Source organism: Odocoileus virginianus, unplaced genomic scaffold (genome assembly GCF_023699985.2).
Source record: "Odocoileus virginianus isolate 20LAN1187 ecotype Illinois unplaced genomic scaffold, Ovbor_1.2 Unplaced_Scaffold_26, whole genome shotgun sequence".
NCBI classification, from domain to species: Eukaryota; Metazoa; Chordata; class Mammalia; order Artiodactyla; family Cervidae; genus Odocoileus; species Odocoileus virginianus.
The window spans coordinates 154,151-176,150 of record NW_027224288.1 but is presented as its reverse complement, the minus strand read 5'-3'; the positions used below and the strand labels follow the sequence as shown (position 1 = coordinate 176,150).

At 37.7% G+C, this 22,000-nt stretch overlaps 1 protein-coding gene across 1 annotated transcript in view; it reads left to right on the top strand.

Annotated features, from left to right (window-relative positions):
- Positions 1-1,492: 1,492 nt before the first annotated feature.
- LOC110124645 (potassium channel subfamily T member 2-like) overlaps positions 1,493-22,000 on the top strand; it is a 129,309-nt gene continuing 108,801 nt past the window's right edge. Inside the window, 6 exon segments of the mRNA XM_070463091.1 lie at positions 1,493-1,665; positions 5,800-6,029; positions 16,401-16,475; positions 18,232-18,445; positions 20,734-20,806; positions 20,809-20,841. Coding sequence (XP_070319192.1) covers positions 1,493-1,665; positions 5,800-6,029; positions 16,401-16,475; positions 18,232-18,445; positions 20,734-20,806; positions 20,809-20,841 — 798 coding nt within the window.

Sequence of the window (22,000 nt, the reverse complement as noted above, 5' to 3'; positions counted from 1 at the left end):
AAGTGGCTCCAAAATTCAGCAATGAAGAAGATATACCAGCAAAATAATAATGTAAACTAACATTTCCTGAAGATTACTACACTCCCAAAATCTGCTAAATGATTTATTTGTACTATCTCATTTAATTCAACCCAGTAACATGGATAATGTTTTGTTATGGAAGTAAAGTATCATAGAGAAGTTAAATAACTCACCCAAGATTGCAGAGTTAGGGTTCAGATCAGGCAGTCAGACTCCAAAGCCCAGGGTCTCAAGTCTTAAGCTTCCCTGATAGCTCAGTTGGGAAAGAATCCACCTGCAATGCAGGAGACCCCAGTTTGATTCCTGGGTCGGGAAGATCCCCTGGAGAAGGGAATGGCAACCCACTCCAGTATTCTGGCCTAGAGAATTCCACAGACTATAGGGTCACAAAGAGTTGGACAGGACTGAGCGACTTCCACTTTCACTTTCAAGAAGGACTGAAGTACACATGAAACATACCTGGAAAATATACTTTTTTTTTAAATTTATTGAAACTTTGAAAATGTTTATAAATGTTTTATCTCCCAGTAACCCTCCAAACAAAGCTCAGTTAAAAATATGATAGATATGACTTTAATCTGTGCAGAAACTATAGAGATTATGGTGAAATATTTTTGATTTTTATAAATGTATCTCATTTATTCTAGAATGTGTATTTCTTGTACTTAACACAGTTCATAAACTTTATTCACCAAGTGGAATTTATTGTACAAAATGGGAAATCGTTCGTGTATCTTCACAATAAATTTTGCATAAGTTGAATTTTTTATACATTTCTAAAGCCACTGAGCAGACTATTCTAGGGAGAAAAAAAAAGAAACTACATTTTCTGTGATAAACTTATCTTCTTTTTAAAAAGTACTTTTGGAAATCTCTTTCAGAAATTCTTTTATCACAAAACATATCTTTTGCTAACTTCTACACAATTGGGAGAACGTCATTGTTCTGATTTGGGCAGAAATAAAGAGTATATATATATATATATATATTTTTTTTTATGAAATCAAATTGATTAATTGAGATGTATATATATATTTATAATTTTAAATACAAAGCAAGTCAAAAACATACAGGGGCCAAGCAGTATTATAAATGGGATGAAGTGGGCTATGTTATTGAGACTATAAGACAAGGATTATATAAAGGCTGTGCATGACATGATATACATAAACAAAGTCTAAAATTCAATTGCTACAGCTCACTGGTTCATGATCACAATAAATGCTTTTATTAATTGGATTGTGAAATTCTTTTAACGAATTTACCTTTTATCAAGTGTCTATATTCTGTAGTTTTGAAATTCTTGTAGGTGTCTCGTTGCAAATGTTTGGTGATCACGTCATCACTTCGAGCAGCACACAGATACTTCTTTGAACTGTGCTTGTTCCTCCCTGCAGTTGGGAAACTCTGGATTATGTAGGACAGCGGCTGTGCTTTGAGCCACACTCACTGTTTGTCTCTGTGCGTGTGTATGTGTGTGTGCTTTTGTTGCAGAGAAGGCCAGCAGTCGCCAGAACAGTGGCAGAAAGTGTACGGCAGATGCTCTGGGAATGAAGTGTACCACATCGTTCTGGAAGAAAGCACATTTTTTGCTGAATATGAAGGAAAGAGCTTCACATATGCTTCTTTCCATGCGCACAAAAAGTATGTTTCCATCTCAGAATGGAATTAAAATTTTAATTTACATCCAGTTTTCCATAATGTAACCCATATTGGTGCTCATGTATTGGAGTATTTTTGAATTATCATCGTAATTATTGAGACATTTAAATTCTCACCTTTTGTTTGGTCTCTACAAGTTAAGATTCTTGGGTATAAAGTATAATTTAGTAGGAATATTGACTTTGAAAGTGAAAGCGTTATTCACTCAGTCATGATCAACTCTTTGCAACCCCATGGACTATAGCCCAACAGGCTTGTCTCTCCATGGAATTCTCTAGAGAAGAATACTGGAGTGGGTTGCCATTCCCTTCTCCAGGGGATCTTCCTGATCCAGGGATCAAACCCAGGTCTCCTGTATTGCAGGCAGATTCTTTACTGTCTGAGACACCAGGGAAGCCCAGTATTGACTTTCAGTTCAGTCAGTCAGTTCAGTCACTCAGTCCTGTCCGACTCTTTGCGACCCCATAATCACAGCACGCCAGGCCTCCCTGTCCACCACCAACTCCTGGAGTTTACTCAAACTCATGCCCATCTACCGGTGATGCCATCCAGCCATCTCATCCTCTGTTGTCCCCTTCTCCTGCCCCCAATCCCTCTCAGCATCAGGGTCTTTTCCAATGAGTCAATTATTCGCATGAGGTGGCCAAAGTACTGGAGTTTCAGCTTCAGCAGCAGTCCTTCCAATGAACACCCAGGACTGAACTCCTTTAGGATGGACTGGTTGGATCTCCTTGCAGTCCAAGGGACTCTCAAGAGTCTTCTCCAACACCACAGTTCAAAAGAATCAATTTTTCGGCACTCAGCTTTCTTCACAGTCCAACTCTCACATCCATACATGACCACTGGAAAAACCATAGCCTTGACTAGATGGACCTTTGTTGGCAAAGTAATGTCTCTACTTTTTAATATGCTATCTAGGTTGGTCATAACTTTCCTTCCAAGGAGTAAGCGTCTTTTCATTTCATGGCTGCAATCACCATCTGCAGTGATTTTGGAGCCCCAAAACATGAAGTCTGACACTGTTTCCACTGTCTCCCATCTATTTACCATGAGGTGATGGGACCAGATGCCATGATCTTAGTTTTCTGAATGTTAAGCTTTAAGCCAACTTTTTCTCTCTCCTCTTTCACTTTCATCAAGAGGCTTTTTAGTTCCTCTTCACTCTCTGCCATAAGGGTGGTGTAATCTGCATACCTGAGAGGTTATTGATATTTCTCTCGGCAATCTTGATTCCAGCTTGTGCTTCTTCCAGCCCAGGGTTTCTCATGATGTACTCTGCATATAAGTTAAATAAGCAGGGTGACAATATACAGCCTTGATATACTCCTTTTCCTATTTGGAACCAGTCTGTTGTTCCATGTCCAGTTCTAACTGTTGCTTCCTGACCTGCATACAGGTTTCTCAAGAGGCAGGTCAGGTGGTCTGGTATTCCCATCTCTTTCAGAATTTTCCACAGTTTATTGTGATCCACACAGTCAAAGGCTTTGGCATAGTCAATAAAGCATAAATAGATGTTTTTCTGGAACTCTGTTGCATTTTCAATGATCCAGCGTATATTGGCAATTTGATCTCTGGTTCCTCTGTCTTTTCTAAATCCAGCTTGAACATCTGGAAGTTCTTGATTCACCTATTGCTGAAGCCTGGCTTGGAGAATTTTGAGGATTACTTCACTAGCGTATGAGATGAGTGCAATTGTGTGGTAGTTTGAGCATTCTTTGGGATTGCCTTTCTTAGGGATTAGAATGAAAATGGACCTTTTCCAGTCCTGTGGCCACTGCTGAGTTTTCCAAATTTGCTGGCATATTGAGTGCAGCACTTTCACAGCATCATCTTTCAGGATTTGAAATAGCTCAACTGGAATTCCATCACATCCACTAGCTTTGTTCATAGTGATGCTTTCTAAGGCCCACCTGACTTCACATTCCAGGATGTCTGGCTCTAGGTCAGTGAATGCACCATTGTGATTATCTGGGTCGTGAAGATCATTCTTGTACAGTTTTTCTGTGTATTCTTGCCACCTCTTCTTAATATCTTCTGCTTCTGTTAGGTCCATACCATTTCGGTCCTTTATCAAACCCATCTTTGCCTGAAATGTTCCCTTGGTATCTCTAATTTTCTTGAAGAGATCTCTAGTCTTTCCCAGTCTGTTGTTTTCTTCTATTTCTTTGCACTGATCACTGAGGAAGGCTTTCTATTCTTTGGAACTCTGCATTCAAATGGGAATATCTTTCCTTTTCTCCTTTGCTTTTTGCTTCCCTTCCTTTCACAGCTATTTGTAAGGCCTCCTCAGACAACCATTTTGCCTTTTTGCATTTCTTTTCCATGGGGATGGTCTTGATCCCTGTCTCCTGTACAATGTCATGAACCTCCGTCCATAGTTCATCAGGCACTCTGTCTATCAGATCTAGTCCCTTAAATCTATTTCTCACTTCCACTGTATAGTCATAAGGGATTTGATTTAGGTCATACCTGAATGGTCTAGTGGTTTTCCCTACTTTCTTCAATTTAAGTCTGAATTTGGCAATAAGGAGTTCATGATCTGAGCCACAGTCAACTCCTGGTCTTATTTTTGCTGACTGTATAGAGCTTCTCCATCTTTGGCTACAAAGAATATAATCAATCTGATTTCAGTATTGACCATCTGGTGATGTCCATGTGTAGAGTCTTTTCTTGTGTTGTTGGAAGAGGGTGTTTGCTGTGACCAGTGCGTTCTCTTGGCCAAACTCTTATTAGCCTTTGCCCTGCTTCATTTTGTACTCCAAGGCCAAATTTGCCTGTTACTCCAGATGTTTCTTGACTTCCTACATTTGCATTCCAGTCCCCTATAATGAAAAGGACATCTTTTTTGGGTGTTAGTTCTAAAAGGTCTATAGGTCTTCATAGAACCGTTCAACTTCAGTTTCTTCAGCGTTACTGGTTGGGCATAGGCTTGGATTACCATGATATTGAATGGTTTGCCTTTGAAATGAACAGAGGTCATTCTGTCGTTTTTAAGATTGCATCCAAGTACTGCATTTCGGACTCTTTTGTTGACCATGATGGCTACTCCATTTCTTCTACGGGATTCCTGCCCACAGTAGTAGATATAATGGCCATCTGAGTTAAATTCACCCATTGCAGTTCATTTTAGTTCGCCGATTCCTAGAATGTCGACATTCACTCTTGCCATCTCCTGTTTCACCACTTCCAATTTGCCTTGATTCATGGACCTAACAGTCTAGATTCCTATGCAATATTGCTCTTTATAGCATCAGACCTTGCTTCTATCACCAGTCACATCCACAACTGGGCATTGTTTTTGCTTTGGCTCCATCGCTTCATTCTTTCTGAAGTTATTTCTCCTCTGATCTCCAGTAGCATATTGGGCACCTACTGACCTGGGGAGTTCCTCTTTCAGTATCCTATCATTTTGCCTTCTCATACTGTTCATGGGGTTCTCAAGGCAAGAATACTGAAGTGGTTTGCCATTCCCTTCTCCAGTGGACCACATTCTGTCAGACCTCTCCACCATGACCCGACCGTCTTGGGTGGCCCCACACAGCATGGCTTAGTTTCACTGAGTTAGACAAGACTGTGGTCCTGTGATCAGATTAGCATCTTTTCAATTTTCTTTAATAACATTTTAATGCTGTAGAAATTCACAAGAAAATGAATCTTTTGTATAGATTTAAATTTTAAAGTGTTAATTAAAATGCTGTTTTATTTTTTGGGCCAAATTAAGATATACATTTGATGGTAAGACCCAGTATACATACAAAATTTACCCCCCCCAAAAAAATTGCCCTTACTAAACGATATTTACTTTGATGTTTTCTTTTATCTTTTATTCCATTCTTTTTTATTAATATATATATATATATATACACACATAGTCTTTAGTATCCAAGTTGATTTCACAACACTAACGATATTGGTTTTTTTGGTTTGTTTTCTTCTATAAAAACAAGAACTTTGAATTTATAAGATCTTTTCAAGCTTTAAAATCTTCCTATTTGAGGTTTTAATTTCCCTTTGCCTTTTAATAGTTTACTTATTTTCTTAATATTCAAGCTTAAAAAACTAAGACCTTTGCTGAACTTTAAACTTAAACTCCTTTATTTTCTTTTTTAAATTAAGGTTTGGTGTCTGCTTGATTGGTATTAGGAGAGAAGATAATAAAAACATTTTGCTGAATCAAGGTCCTCGATATATTATGAATGCCACAGATACATGTTTTTATATTAATATTACCAAAGAAGAGAATTCAGCATTTAAAAACCACGACCATCAGAAAAAAAGCAATGTACCAAGGTCATTTTATCACGGACCGTCTAGATTGCCTGTACATAGCATAATTGCCAGCATGGGTAAGTATAAATAAATTTGAGAATGTAATTAATTTCCTTCTTTAAAAAGAATAACAACTATATTTGTTTTTCTCAAAATTCCAAAGTCAAATTTAAAATATACTTGTGTGCCTTACAAACTCGGTATAACTAAATAACTAAATATAAAGAACAAAATTTCCAATCTGTTAAACTGGTAAGAAATTAAAATAGTTCAAAACTTCTAACAACAGTTTCATATATCTGATTAGAATATAAACACCAGACACTTCTGTATTTCTTTGTAACGTCTACATTCAGTTATTAATAATGGCTCTTTCAGATTCTCTCTCTGTTTCCCCAGATTCCCCAATCTTTTATCTAATTCTTACTGAAGTTGGCTTCTGTGACACAGAAATTTTTTTAAAAAAGATTCAGACAAATAAGAACTTCCATTAAATTTTGTCACCAAGCCACACACAAACCTACATGCACTGAGTTTCTATCACAAGGAAAATGTGTTCCCTTTTTTAGCTTATAATATTTTAATATAAATACCTTCACTTATGCAACAAGCCATTCTCCATTTCCCTCTTAGGGACTTCACTTTTTTATTAATCCTCATTACTTGGATTTTTTTTTTTAATCACCAATTCATTCTTCCTCCCTGCTTCTCTCTCTCTCTGACTCTCTTCATGTCTCTATCTACACACACACACACACACACACACACACACGCTTCTGGACCTCATGCCTTGACATCTTCACAGATAAATTTCAAGTGTTGTCTTCAGTTGCTGGCTTGAAATCTTACCATTATCTCCTGTCTCTACCAGTTAGGTCTGAAATTTGCACCCAGTATATCACTGAAACTGCTCTGGCAAGGCCACTGCTCTGCTCTAAATCCAGTGGAATCATCACAGCCTATGAAATATTGACCAAGTTCTTCTTAAAATGCTCTAGTGCTATTTCCTCTGCACCCTGTACATTCATTTTCCCTAAATTGTTGCGTCTGCTCTCAAAGAGTCTTCTCCATAAATTGATCCCCTTGGCTAAATCATGACCTTAAATCTCTTTTCACAGCAACATATTAAACTGTCCACGGGCTATATGGAAAAATCAAACAAGCATTGGAAAAACCAATGTGGTATATTCAAATTGAGCTAATCTTTCTATATTCATTCAAAACAACTTCCTCCTTCGTTTTTTTCTTTTTTTGCTAAAAAATGTGATACCATCATCCTTTTATTTGTAATGACAGAATTCTAACGTTTCACTATTCTTCTCTTCTTATACTTTGTATTTCACTGAATTCCACTAAGTTTAACCAAGTGGCCTCTAAAGTTGTCCATTGCCATGTCCACGCTCAGTTTGGTGGGCCTGGGTCTCCGTCGTCCTGCCCTTCCACTGCAGAATGCCCTCAGTCTCTTCTCCATGCCTCCAGCCTTGCTGCCCTGCACTCCTCTCCACCTTGCTACCAGAGTAGCAGTCTTTACATTATGTTATAATCACACTCCTGCATTAATTTTTAATTTCTTCCTACTAGCCATTGGGAAAAAATTCTAAATTTTATACTATAAAATGGTTTACAATTGATAACCAAAATCTCTCTCTCTCTCTCTTTTTACTTGAAGCAGTCCTTGTTTTCCCAGGACAGTACCAAATTGTATACATTGTCCTGGTGTCATTATGAAGAGAAATCCACTTTGATTCTTAAGAATACCCTCATTTAGAAGATAAATTACATGATCACTTTTAAGTATCTTTTTAAAATAATTCCTTCTTTTATTTTTAGTCCTACATTTTACCATTCCTTTGGTTGCTATCCTAAGTCCCAATCAGTAAATTTCTTTCAGTCTTCACTAATAGTTTTTCATCATCCCTTCAATTGTTCTCCTTAGCCCCAATCATATTAATTCATTTCAGTTTTTCCTAATGGTTTTTTTTACCGACGGGCCTTGTTGCACTGTTTCCTCTGAGAAGATCTACTCCCCAGCCCCCAACTTTGCTTATGTAACTACCTCTAATCATTTGCATCTCAGTCTTAATATCACTCCCTCTGAGACATATTCCATGGCCCTGCCTGTACTTTGTTAGATAACTCAGATTGTCACTGATATAACATATTTTCTCTTCTATAGGAGTTTTACTTGTTGGTTTCACATGTTTAAGAATTATTTGTTGAGTGCCTAGTCCATGCCAGGAACTCTGACAAGTATTTGTGATGGGAGGGTGGGACCAATGGACAGAGTAGCTTTGACATATATACACTATGATACATAAAATAGATAGCTAGTGTGAAGCTGCTGTGTAACGCAGGGAGCTTAGCTCGGTGCTCTGTGGTGACCTAGACGGCTGGGGATGGGGAGGGAGTGTGACTCAGGAGGGAGGGGATATACGTATACATTCAGTTCTTTGTGCAGCAGAAACTAACACACATGGAAAAGCAGTTATACTCCAAATTAAGAAGTATTTGTGATTAATTATAGAATAAATGGAAGATCCTTGCTTCCAGAGTTAACGTTTTATCATGGGGAAGTCTGGCCATAAACAGTACATATCAAAATCAGTAAAATACTTAGTAGATTAGAAGGCCGTAAGTAGTAAGATAAAAGTGAGAAGAAAACAGCTAGCAAAAAGCGTGTATGAATTCTAGAACAATTGAATTTTTAGGTGGCTTGTAGGCCTCATTGAAAAGGTGGCATTTGAGAAGATACTTGAAGAAAATAAGGGTATTAAGCCTGTGAATGTCTGAAGGAAAAGCATTCCTGGAAGAGATAATAGCTGGTACAAGGGCCCTATAGGAGGGGTAGGAACCTGATTGATGTGTTCCAGGATCAGTAAAGGGGCCCTTGTGATGCAAACACGGTGATTTGATGGTAAGAGTGCAGGAGAGGTGGGGAGAGGGGTGAAAAGGGGCCAGATCATGCTGGGCTCAAGTCAATGTAAGAGTTGTAACTTCTACTCGGAGTGAGGTGGGAGTCATCACAGGGTTCTCAGCAGAGCAACGGCATGGTCTCACCTATGCTGAACTCAGCTTCAGCATAATCACAAAATCACTGTGGCTAGTGTTAACAATAGATGCTTAGGGTCAAGAATCTAGTGTAATTTCAAGTGGAAGTAGCAGGAGAGAAAAAATAATGGGTATACTTTGAAAGTAGGGTGCCATTATTTACTCCTGAATTAGAAGTGAACTGTAATAGAGAACTGTGAAGAACTCAAGGGAACTTAGTATCAGTTCTGTTCATTTAGGTCGCTCAGTCATATCCAATACTCTGGGACCCCATGGACTGCAGCACGGCAGGCTTCCCTGTCATTGCTAACTCCCATAGCTTGCTCAAATTCATATCAATCGAATATGATGCCATCCATACATCTCGTCCTCTGTCATCCCCTTCTCCTCCTGCCTTCAATCTCTCCCAGCATCAGGGTCTTTTCCAGTGAGTCAGTTCTTCCCATCAGGTGGTCAAATATTGGAGTTTCAGCTTTAGCATCAGTCTTTCCAATGAATATTCAGGACTGATCTCCTTTAGGATGGACTGGTTGGATCTCCTTGCAGTCCAAGGGACTCTCAAGAGTCTTCTCCAATACCACAGTTCAAAAACATCAATTCTTCAGCATTTAGCTTTTTTATGGTCCAATTCTCACATCCATACATGACTACTGGAAAAAACATAGCTTTGACTAGATGGAACTTTGTCAGCAAAGTAATGTCTCTGCTTTTTAATATGCTATCTAGGTTGGTCATAGTTTTTCTTCCAAGGAGCAAGCATCTTTTAATTTCAAGGCTGTAGTCACCATCTGCAGTGATTTTGGAGCCCCCCAAAAATAAAGTCTGTCACTGTTTCCACTGTTTTCCCATCTATTTGCCATGAAGTGATGGAACTGGATGCCATGAACTTCATTTTTTGAATGTTGAGTTTTAATCCAACCTTTTCACTCTCCTCTTTCACTTTCAGCAAGAGGCTCTCTAGTTGCTCTTCACTTTCTGCCATAAGGATGGTATCATCAACATATATGAGTTTATTGATATTTCTCCCAGCAACCTTGATTTCAGCTTGTGCTTCATCCAGTCCAGCATTTCACATGATATACTCTGCATATAAGTTAAATGAGCAGCGTGACAATATACAGCCTTGATGTACTCCTTTCCCAATTTGGAAACAGTCTGTTGTTCTATGTCCAGTTCTAACTGTTGCTTTTTAACCTGCTTACAGATTTCTCAGGAGGCAGGTAAGGTGGTCTGGCATTCCAATCTCTTTAAGAATTTTGCACAGTTTATTGTGATCCACACAGTCAAAGGCTTTGGCATAGTCAATAAAGCAGAAATAGATGTTTCTCTGGAACTCTCTAGTTTTTTTGATGATCCAGCGGATGTTGGCAATTTGATCGCTGGATTCTCTATCTTTTCTAAATCCAGCTTAAACATCTGGTTCATGTAATGTTGAAGCCTGGCTTGGAGAATCTTAAGCATTACTTTGCTACTGTGTGAGATGAGAACAATTGTGTGGTCATTTGAGCATTTTTTGGCATTGCTTTTCTTTGGGATTGGAATAAAAACTGATCTTTTCCAGTCCTGTGGCCACTGCTGAGTTTTCCAAATTTGTTGGCATATTGAGTACAGCACTTTCAAAGCATCATCTTGGGTTTTGAAAAGCTCAACTGGAATTTCATCACCTCCAAAAACTTTGTTTCCTAAGGCCCACTTGTCTTCACATTCCAGGATGTCTGGTTCTCGGTGAGTGATCACACCAGCATGGTTATCTGGGTCATGAAGATCTTTTTTGTTTAGTTCTTCTGTGTATTCTTATCACCTCTTCTTAATATCTTCTGCTTCTGCTAGGTCCATACCATTTTTTTCCTTTATTGTGCCCATCTTTGTTTGAAATGTTCCCTTGTATCTCTCATTTTCTGAGTAAGGCTTTCTTATCTCTCCTTGCTATTCTTTGTAACTCTGCATTCAGATGGGTATATCTTTCCTTTTCTCCTTTGCCTTTCACCCTCTTCTTTTCTCAGCTATTTGTAAGGCTTCCTCAGACAACCATTTTACCTTTTTGCATTTCCTTTTCTTGGGGATTGATCTTGATCACTGCCTCTGGTACAATGTCATGAACCTTTGTCCATAGTTCATCAGGTACTCTGTCTATCAAATCTAATCCCATGAATATATTTCTCACTTTCACTCTATAAACATAAGGGATTTGATTTACGTCATACCTGAATGGTCTAGTGGTTTTCCCTACTTTCTTCAATTTAAGTCTGAATTTGGCAAGAAGGAGTTCATGATCTGAGCCACAGTCAGCTCCCAGTCTTGTTTTTGCTGATTGTATAGAGCTTCTCCATCTTTGGCTGCAAAGAATATAATCAGTTTGATTTCGATGTTGACCATTGGGTGATGTCCGTGTGTAGAGTCTTCTCTTGTGTTGTTGGAAGAGGGTGTTTGCTATGATCAGTGTGTTCTCTTTGCAAAACTCTATTAGCCTTCACCCTGCTTCATTTTGTATTCCAAGGCCAAATGTGCTGTTAGTCCACGTATCTCTTGACATCCTACTTCCTACTTTCATCCCCTATAATGAAAAGGACATCTTTTGTAGGTGTTAGTTCTAGAAGGTCTTATAAATCTTCATAGAACCATTTCATTTCAGTTTCTTTATCATTACTGGTCGGGCCATAGAGTTGGAGTACTCTGATATTGAATGGTTTGCTTTGGAGAAAAACAGAGATTGTTCTGTTCTTTTTGAGATTGCATCCAAGTGCTTCATTTTGGACTCTTTCATTGACTATGAGGGCTCCTCCATATCTTCTAAGGAATTCTTTGCCCACAGTAGTAGATATAATGGTTATCTGAATTAAATTCACCCATTCCAGTCCATTTTAGTTCACTGATTCCTAAAATGTTGATGTTCATGCTTGCCCTCTCCTGTTTGACCACTTCTAATTTCCCTTGATTCATGAACTTAACTTCCAGTTTCCTATGCAATATTGCTCTTTATAGCACGGGACTTGACTTCCATCACCAGTCACATCCACAACTGGACATTGTTTTCTCTTTGGCTTCGTCTCTTCATTCTTTCTGGAGTTATTTCTCCACTCTTCTCCAGTAGCATATTGGGCACCTAACCTGGGAAGTTCATCTTTCAGTGTCATATCTTTTTGCCTTTTCATACTGTTCATGGGGTTCTCAAGGCAAGAATACTGAAGTGGTTTGCCATTCCCTTCTCCAGTGGGCCACATTTTGTCAGAACTCTCCACTATGACCTGTCCATCTTGGGTGGCCCTATAAGACATGGCTCATAGTTTCATTGAGTTGGGTTTTTAGTATAAGCAGCAGGAAAATGGGAATGGCCATTCATTTAGATGAGGAAGGTCTGGAGGGAACCACTGGAGATATAGAATTCAGTTTGGAAGGCAGTGCATTTCTAATTTCTGTTAGATATTGAGAGAAAAATGTCAAATAAGAGATTCAATGTAATAGTCTAGAGTTCAGTCCCTACTGTATAGCACAGGGAACTATATTCAATATCTTGTGGTAAACCATAATGGAAAAGAAGATAAAAAAGAATATCTATATGTGTATAGGCTTCCCTGGTGGCTCAGGGGTGAGGAATCCACCTGCCAATGCCAGAGACCTGGGTTTGATTCCTGGATCAGAAAGATCCCATGGAAGAGGAAATGGCAACCTACTCCAGTGTTCTTGCCAGGAAAATCTCATGGACAGAGGCTCCTGGTGAACTACAGTCCATGGGGTCACAAAGAGTCAGACATGACTTAGCATGCACAATATGTGTATAACTGAGTCACTTTGTTGCACAGCAGAAATTAACACAACATTGTAAATTGAGTAACTTCATTTAGAAAAAAAATCAAAAAACTGAAATGAGTCTAGAGTTCAGGAGAGAGGTGTATGCTGAAAAATTTATTTTTGGATTCCTGAGCTCATGTATTATGTTTAAAGTCATGAGACTGAACAAGATTGTTGAGAAAATGATTGTGGGCAGAAAAGGAATGAAGACAAAGGACCGAATCCTGCAACATGTCAACATTAACTCTCAAGGGAATGAGAAGAAACCAGCAGAGGAAACAAAGAAGGAGCTACTGACAAGGGAAACGAGCTGAGTGTCTTGTCCTGGAATCCAAATGAATCCAGTGTTTGCAGAAGGTGGAGTGATGAGCCATGTCTAATGCCTATAATGGCCAAATAACATGATAATTGAAAACTGGCCATTGAATTTAGTAAAAAACTGATTGCTCTTTATGTCAATAAGAGCTCTTTCAGTGAAGTGGTAAGTTGGAGAATGCCAGATCAGAGGGGTTTATGATAAAATGTCAGAAGATAACTTAGGGAAACTAGGTCTAGACAACTCTCATAAAGTTTTGCTGCATAAGAGTAATGGAAATAAACATAAACAAATGAGACCTGAAAGTGAAAGTCACTCAGTCATATCCAACTCTGTGACCCCACGGACTATACAGTCCATGAAATTCTCCAGGCAAGAATACTGGGGTGGATAGCCTTTCCCTTCTCCAAGAGATCTTCCCAACCCAGGGATCAAATCCAGGTCTCCCACATTGCAGGCGGACCTAATTAAACTCAAAAACTTTTGCACATTAAGAACTGCAAAGGAAAAAGAAAAATAAAGGATCAATAAAGGATCATTTGACAACCAAAAAGAAACAAAAGACAACAACAAAAAAAAACTTTTGCACAGCAAAGGAAGCCATAAACAAAATGAAAAGGCAACCCACAGAATGGGAGAAAATGTTTATAAATGATGTGACCAACTAGAGAATAGTCTCCAAACTTTACAAGCAGCTCATAAGGTTTAATGTTATCAAAACAAACAACCCAATCCAAAAATGCATGGAAGACCTAAACATTTCTCCAAAGAAGACCTATAGATGGCCAAGAGCCACATGAAAAGATGTTCAACATCACTATATTTTAGAGAAATATAAATCAAAACTAAAATGAGATATTACCTAACACCAATCAAAATGTCTATCATCAAAAAAATCCACAAACAATAAATGAGTGTAGAGAGAAGGGACCCCTCCTACACTGTTGGTGGGAATGTAAATTGGTACAGCCACTATAGAAAACAGTGTGGAGTTTCCTTAAGAAACTAAAACTAGATCCAGCATCCCCATTCCTGGGTGTACATCTGGAGAAAAACATGATTTGATACAACACATGCACCTCGATGTTACAGCACTATTTACTACAGCCAAGAAGTAGAAGCAACCTAAGTGGCCATCAGTGGAAGAAGAGATAAAGATGTGGCACATATATACAATGGAATATTACTCAGCCATGAAAAGACAATGAAATAATGCCATTTACAGCAACATGGATGGACCTAAAGATTGTCATATTGAGTGAAGTAAGCCAGACAAAAGAGAAATATTGTATGATATAGCTTATATGTGGAATCTAAAAAAATATGATACAAATGACCTTGTTTATAAAACAGAAACAGACTCACAGAGACTTAGAGAACTAACCATAGTTACTGGGGAGAGGGCCGGGCTGGGGAAAGATAGGGAGTTTGGGATTGACATGTACACATTGCCATATTTAAAATGTATAACCTACTGTTTGGTGCACAGAACTTTGCTCCATACTATGTAATGGCCTAAACAGGAAAATAATTCAAAAGGGCAATAACTGAATCACCTGCTGTCCACTTGAAACTAACGCAACATTGTTAGTCAACTGTACTCCAATATAAAAGAAAAAGTTAAAGAAAGAAATAAGTAGAATGTATAACAAAACAGCATAATAAAAAACAGAGACATTCCTTTGCCAACAAAGGTCTGTCTAGTCAAGGCTATGGTTTTTCCAGTGGTCATGCATGGATGTGAGAGCTAGACTACAAAGAAAGCTGAGTGCCAAAGAAGTGATGCTTTTGAACTGTGTTGTTGGAGAAGACTCCTGAGAGTCCATTGGACCACAAGAAAATCCAACCAGTCCATCTTAAAGGAGATCAGTCCTGAGTGTTCATTGGAAGGACAGATGCTGAAGCTGAAACTCCAATACTTTGGTCACCCGATGTGAAGAACTGACTCATTTGAAAAGACCCTGATGCTGGGAAGGATTGGGGCAGGAGGAGAAGGGAACAACAGAGGATGAGATGATTGAATGGCATCACTGACTCGATGAACATGGGTTTGAGTAAACTCCGGGAGTTGGTGATGGACAGGGAGGCCTGGCGTGCTGCAGTCCATGGGGTCTCCAAGAGTCGGACATGACTGAGCAACTAAACTGAGCTGAACTGATAACAAAACAGACTCACAGAGAAGAAACCAGTGGTTAGCAGTGGGGAGAATGGCAAATAGGTGAAGGGAATTAAGAGGTACAGACTACCTGATATAAGGATTATAATGTATAGCACAAGGAATATCATCAATACTTTATAATAACTTATATGGGGTATAATCTATAAAAATATTGAATCACTGTGTTGTACACCTGAAACTAATATAAGATAGTAAGTCAACTTACTTCCATTAAAAACAAAACTAAGTAAGACAACACAGGGTTGGTATATAAGGAAAACAGTGAAAGACAGTGGGTAATGGACTCTGAAGATGAATGACACAGAGCTGGGATATCATAAGGGGTGAAGGGAAAATGCTCTGAAAGAGGCAGTGAGAACCTTGAGGGTATTTCCCCACTTCTAAAACACAGGCACTCTTTCAGTGTTGCAACCTTCAGAATTTCAAGGAGAGATGTCAGAGAAGAGCCAGGTTTTGTTAGGGGAAGGAAAGGTTCAAAGAAGAAATTGTTTCTGTAATTGAAATTGCTTTTAAAACTGTGTTTTCCCTGCTAAATTTTGACTTTCTCATGATCACATCCCCCCATACTCAGCTTGGTGCCAAATATCAGAGTGGGCAGAATTATCAGGAAGTCACCAAGTTTCCTGTGTTGAGCAGGAAGATGATAAGGAGGTAGTTGGAAGTGATGTGGAGACATATATTTGGGAGGGGGTGAAATTCAGAGAACATGGCTCCTTGGGAAGTAGGTGGGGATTTAATTCTCAAAACAAGAGTAGGGTTGAGTTTTACATAAATGTGGGTGTGTCTCTTTCCTTCCAAACAGAAATAAAAGGAGAAAAGTTTGCTGAAACTTTCTTGTTTACTTGGTTGAAGATAGGGAATGAAGGATTTCTTCAATAGAAAGACAGCTTTCTTTCAAAAGATAAAAATAATCTTACTTCAGAAGACTACTTTTCCCTCTGAATTATACAATGTGGTCATCTGCAGAGGATAAATGTCATAAATGTGGATTTTAATTTATAATATTAGGATACAGATCATATATGGTTTTATTTTGATGAATCAAATTTATAAAATTTAATGTTTAATCAGATCCACTCACCTGATTAATGGAAAATTTAATCTCATTTTCTCTAGGATCCTCATCTCCCTCCCAAGATGGATTGAAGTATAAATTAATCCTTATTTGTGGTGCCAAAAAGTTACTGGAGTGTACAGTTTCTGATGCCAACCACTTTTACCTTTGCTCGGATATGGTGGTCATCACATTGTTTTCTCGGGCATGGTCATTTTAGACACATTGTGTCGTGCTCCTCACAGGAGTCTTCCCCATTAACAGCAGACACACCAGGCTCCCTCTCCCCCCAATCTGAGTGTCATGTACAGTATTTTCAGAGGTCCTAGCCTCTGAAACTTGAGTCCCACATTTATTTCAATATTGAGGAATACCCAGATGGTCTCCCCAGTCTTGGTTCTATCAACTCTCACATTCAGAAACATTGCCTTTTAATCCCTTCTTCTGTGTTGTTGTTGTTCAGTCATGTCTGATCTTTGCAACCCCATGACTGCAGCACACCAGGCTTCCCTGTCCATCACCAACTTCCAGAGCTTGCTCAAACTCATATCCACTGAGTCGGTGATGCCATTCAACCATCTTGTCCTCTGTCACCCCCTTCTCCTCCTGCTCTCGGCCTTTCCTAGCATCAAGGTATTTCTCAGAGGTTTTTAGAATTCAGTTGCTGACTTCTTTGTCCATGCTACAGAGAAAGAGATGCTAAGACCCCTGAGGTTTTTTCCTCCCTTTAAAGTCTCAGGCTCTTACAGTGAAGAAGGTTGTAAGATCAGACAGAAGTTTTAAGGAAATGGAGAGCGTTTTAATAGCTGCTTCAAAGAATAAAACAAAATGGAGACTCAGGGCTTTCAGAAGGATGGCCAGCTTTCCATAAATACATAAATGAAGTCAGTGGTTGTGAAATATGGTGGCAGTCATCTGTTAGATTGATTTTTTTCTTCAGAAAGGGAGAGACAGCCACTTTCCATAAATTTTGCATCAATTTCCATAAATTAATGTTTATACTAATTTTTAAATGTTACTTAAAAATATCAGAGGAATTTGTTTCTTCCATTTACTGTTCCTTGAGTATTCCAAGGATTCAAAGCCTTAAGTTATTTAAATTTTCTGTTCTTACTGCCTCAAAGCATTTCCATGACGTGTGCTCACGATTTTCTTTTTATGTCAAGAAATCAAATGTAATGATTTTGGAGTATAGCTTCTCATCACTGGGTGAAAAGTTCATCCTCTCCCCTGCTTCCTGTCCCCCCTATACTACATCATGTAACATAATTCTGTTTTATTTTCTGCATAGTATTTAGCATTATTGAGAATTAGTTTTTCCATTTCTTTGTCCATTTGATTATCTTAAAGACAAATCCATATGCATAGGAACATTGTCTGCCTTATTCGTTGGATATCTTGAGTGCCTAGAATTGTGCTTGCCACAGAGAAGGGCTTAATAAATATTAATAAACATTAATTATTCTAATATTAAAAAGTAGTTATAAATGAGTAAAAGAAAGATAACTCAACAATATAAGGAGAAAAGATATAATGAGAGATCTATAAAAGTGAAATGGATCAAAAATTTTCATTAGTTTTAAACAAATATAAATTTAAACAATTTTTAAAATTTAAATGTCTAAGTGTTTCATGATTTCACAAATCTTATGTTTCATACTATAGACCTAGTTGTACCAAATACACTTTTGCACAAATACAGAATTTTTTATCCCTGTGGGCAAAAATGCTCAAACTAAAAAGAAGTAAATCACTTTTGAGATTAAAGGGTAAACAGTGCATAGTATATTTCCTGGTTATACTGACTGTGCTTCATCTGACTTTAATCATTAAGTGATTGCTGTCCTATAGGTGGCAAACTCTTTGATGGATTTTCATTTCTCGTTGTTCCAGGTACTGTGGCCATAGACTTGCAAGACACGAGCTGCAGATCTGCAAGTGGCCCTACCCTGTCTCTTCCTACAGAGGGAAGTAAAGAAGTCAGAAGACCCAGCATTGCTCCCGTTTTAGAGGTTGCAGACACGTCATCAATTCAAACATGTGAGCTTCTAAGTGACCAATCAGAAGATGAAACTACACCAGATGAAGAAATGTCCTCGAACTTGGAGTATGTTTGTAAGGTTTACTGGGACTTGTGCTTGCCATGAAAAACTAATGTCCTTCCCTTCTGGACATCCCAGAATCAGTCCTACATACTTCTGCCAAAACACTCTTCTTATTAGTCAATATCTCTCTTGATGATAAAATATTCTAAGCCCTTGAATTTCTGGCTTCAACAGCTATTTACAGCTTCATTTTTCTCTATGTTAGCCTTTATCCTTAAAGAAAAAAAATATGCATATCAGTATTTCCATGATAAATCTACATCACATTTTACATTTTTTTCTTTAAGGGTGCAGTTTGTATTTTTCATTTTTTTATTAAAAATAAGTAATAATGCTTTTATTAAATTGTAACATAACTTATACCTTTAGTTTGTTTTTCTACTTCCATATTGAAGCTCAATCAATTTAGCAACATGTAATGCAGCTTCTTCCATTAAGCTCTTGTCTGTCTCAGCATTCAGCAATCTTTTTTATTTAATATACATCAGTAATGTTTTGAATGAATGAATAAATGAAGTTCAGTTCTCTTAACTAAGATTCCATAATAAATAGTATCAATATTTAAGGTATTGGTCACATTTTAGCCTAGAGTAGAGTTTGTTTACTTGTCTTATTCATGTATTATGTTGGTATATCTTAAGGGAAGCACAGTGTTCGACTGCCTTAACAGTGGGGTCCAAAGGAATTTGTGTCCCTTGGCAGTTTCACTTTATGCTGGTTGTGTACCAGTGGCTTTGTTTAAAATCATCTGACCTACAATGCTTTATCTGTAAATAGGGTTCATATGAAGATTAATTGAGATAATGGAGGAATGTACTTAGAACAATGGTTTGTGCAGAGTAAGCATTCAGTGAGTATCAGTTACTATTAGGTGTAGTACTAGTCTGGTGGTAACGGTAACATCACCCAGGCACTTCTAATATTTTTCATATCATAGAAGTTCAGTTAATGTTGAATTGAGCTAAAATATACTGAAATATAATTGGAACGTAAAAAAATCCTTCTGTTAATCTTTCAAATATTCTTTCAAATATTTATTTGAAATAAATATTATGTATTTGTATGCATGTATTTATTTGTATATAATAAATAAATACATATTTATTTATTACATAAATTACATATTATTACACTTTCAAATATTTATTACAAGAAACTTAGACATATCCACAGAAGACAATTTCACTCTCTAAGAAATTAATAATACTCAAATAGATTTATGAAATATTTGATAGGAAGAAGGAGCAGTTTGACCACCAGTATATTTCTAGAAATGGTGCTGTGATAGAAATTCTTTCTTTACATGTACTTCAGAAAAATTGAGAGGTGGAATATTTTTTATTTCTAGAAAAATGAAAAAGACATTGAAGTAATAGAGAAGACTGTCAACTTCTAAATTTGCACAATATTCTCCATTTTACTCTCTTAGTTAATGATGTCTGAAAAACAGTTCTAACTAGGTTTGAAATTTCTTGGTTTGAAAGATAAATTTTCTTCATCAAAATAGAGCTTTCATATTGGATAAAAGAACTTTTCCTCCACTAAACTGTCTTTTACCTCTTAATTTTCATTTATGCTATTACTTTGATAGCTTCACTTTGAAAATTTTATAGCCATAATGTGCAGGTGACTATCTTATAAAGTCAATAAACAAACCAAATATCTTTGATAATATTTAAACATTATTTCACCAATAACTCTGGTTTTGGTGTGGGTCTAATGGAATAGTTCACTCAACCATTTACTCTTTTTTTCTTAAAAAAATAAAAAATCATGACTCATGAATATTGATAGAGTGAATCATAATAATGAATTTAGCTTTAAATATGTTTTAATAAAATTAACATTGCTATTTTCTAAAATCTTTCTAAATCTTTTAAACTGAAGATTGGAAAGGACCAGTTAGTAAATATTTTAGACTTTATGGTCTTTGCTTCAACTATTCAACTCTGTTTCTGAAGAGGTGAGTGAGCATGGCCGTATTCTGACAGACTTTCAGTTGTGGACGCTGAAATTTAAATTTCATTTAATGTTCACATGAGATGAAATAGTACTCTTCTTTTGACTTTTTCCAACCATTTAAACATATGAAAACTAGTTCACAAAACCATGTGATGAGTCAGCTTTGGTCCATGGCCCTTGTTCCAAATTGTTTCTTTATCAAAATATAATTGCAATACAAAGCGTTACTACATCTAACTTTATCAAAGTGAGAAATGTGACTACAACTGATTTGTCAGACTTTGCCTGCATTATTCAAGGTAATTAGGCATTTCATATTGTTTTACAGATACGCTAAAGGCTACCCACCTTACTCTCCATACATAGGAAGTTCACCCACTTTTTGTCATCTCCTTCGGGTGAAAAAGTACCATTTTGCTGCTTAAGACTAGACAAGGTAAGCATTTGGGGCTGTTATTTTCTGTAAAACTAAAATGATGGCATCGTGTAGTTGCATGCATTTAAATAATTCTGTACAATTTTTTGACTGAAATATGTTTATAGAGTATTATCTTTCAAATGTAAATGTAATACATAACGTGGTGAATTTTACTCTTTTATACTGCACTAATGATTACCCCCAGAGAAGGCAATGGCACCCCACTCCAGTACTCTTGCCTGGAAAATCCCATGGAGGGAGGAGCCTGGTAGGCTGCAGTCCATGGGGTCGCTAAGAGTCGGACACAACTGAGCGACTTCACTTTCACTTTTCACTTTCATGCATTGGAGAAGGAAATGGCAACCCACTCCAGTGTTCTTGCCTGGAGAATCCCAGGGACAGGGGAGCCTGGTGGGCTGCCGTCTATGGGGTCGCACAGAGTCGGACACGACTGATGCGACTTAGCAGCAGCAGCAGCAGCAGGATTACCTCGGTGCTTTACCCTCCACTGATGTACTTGAGGAGTTGATCAGTCATGTTTTTAAAAGGAAAACAAAGGTGCCAGAGTCACAAACCAGAGTCCTCCTCAGATCATTTTGGCCAAATATGCTCTATGTACTTTACTAGGCATTTTTGCCTCAAATCTCAAAGTGAAATTGCTTGATGTGATGCAAGTTAGGTAGTCCATGTGTTGTTCACAAAGATTCATTATTGACTAGACTGGAGGTGTCTTGTTTAATGACTCCTTCTCTGAAGATTTTATACTGGTTTTTGGTTCCTGGCTGATGTTCAGGAGGAATCATCCAAAACAGAAACATTGTAAGAAAGCGGGCATTTTTATCTCTTTCACAGCATGGCCATTGGGCATGCCCTGTGCAAGGATTTGCCTTCCTAATGAATAAGAAAGCACATTAAAAAGAACACTCTGCAACTCCCCACCTCCCAGAAATTAAAACATGCCACTAATTCTAACCAGGAATTTCTTCTTTGATTCTCAATTTTGGAGTTATCTGGTATAAAAATGGCAGCTCTATGCTTACAGGCTTTACAGTTCAGAGGGATAACTTTATCATTAAATAGCAGTTTCCATCTCTCTGTGAGTGTTTAGTCATTCAGCTCTCCCTTGACGGCTCACATGGTAGGGAATCCTCCTGCAATGCAGGAGACCCGGATTCAA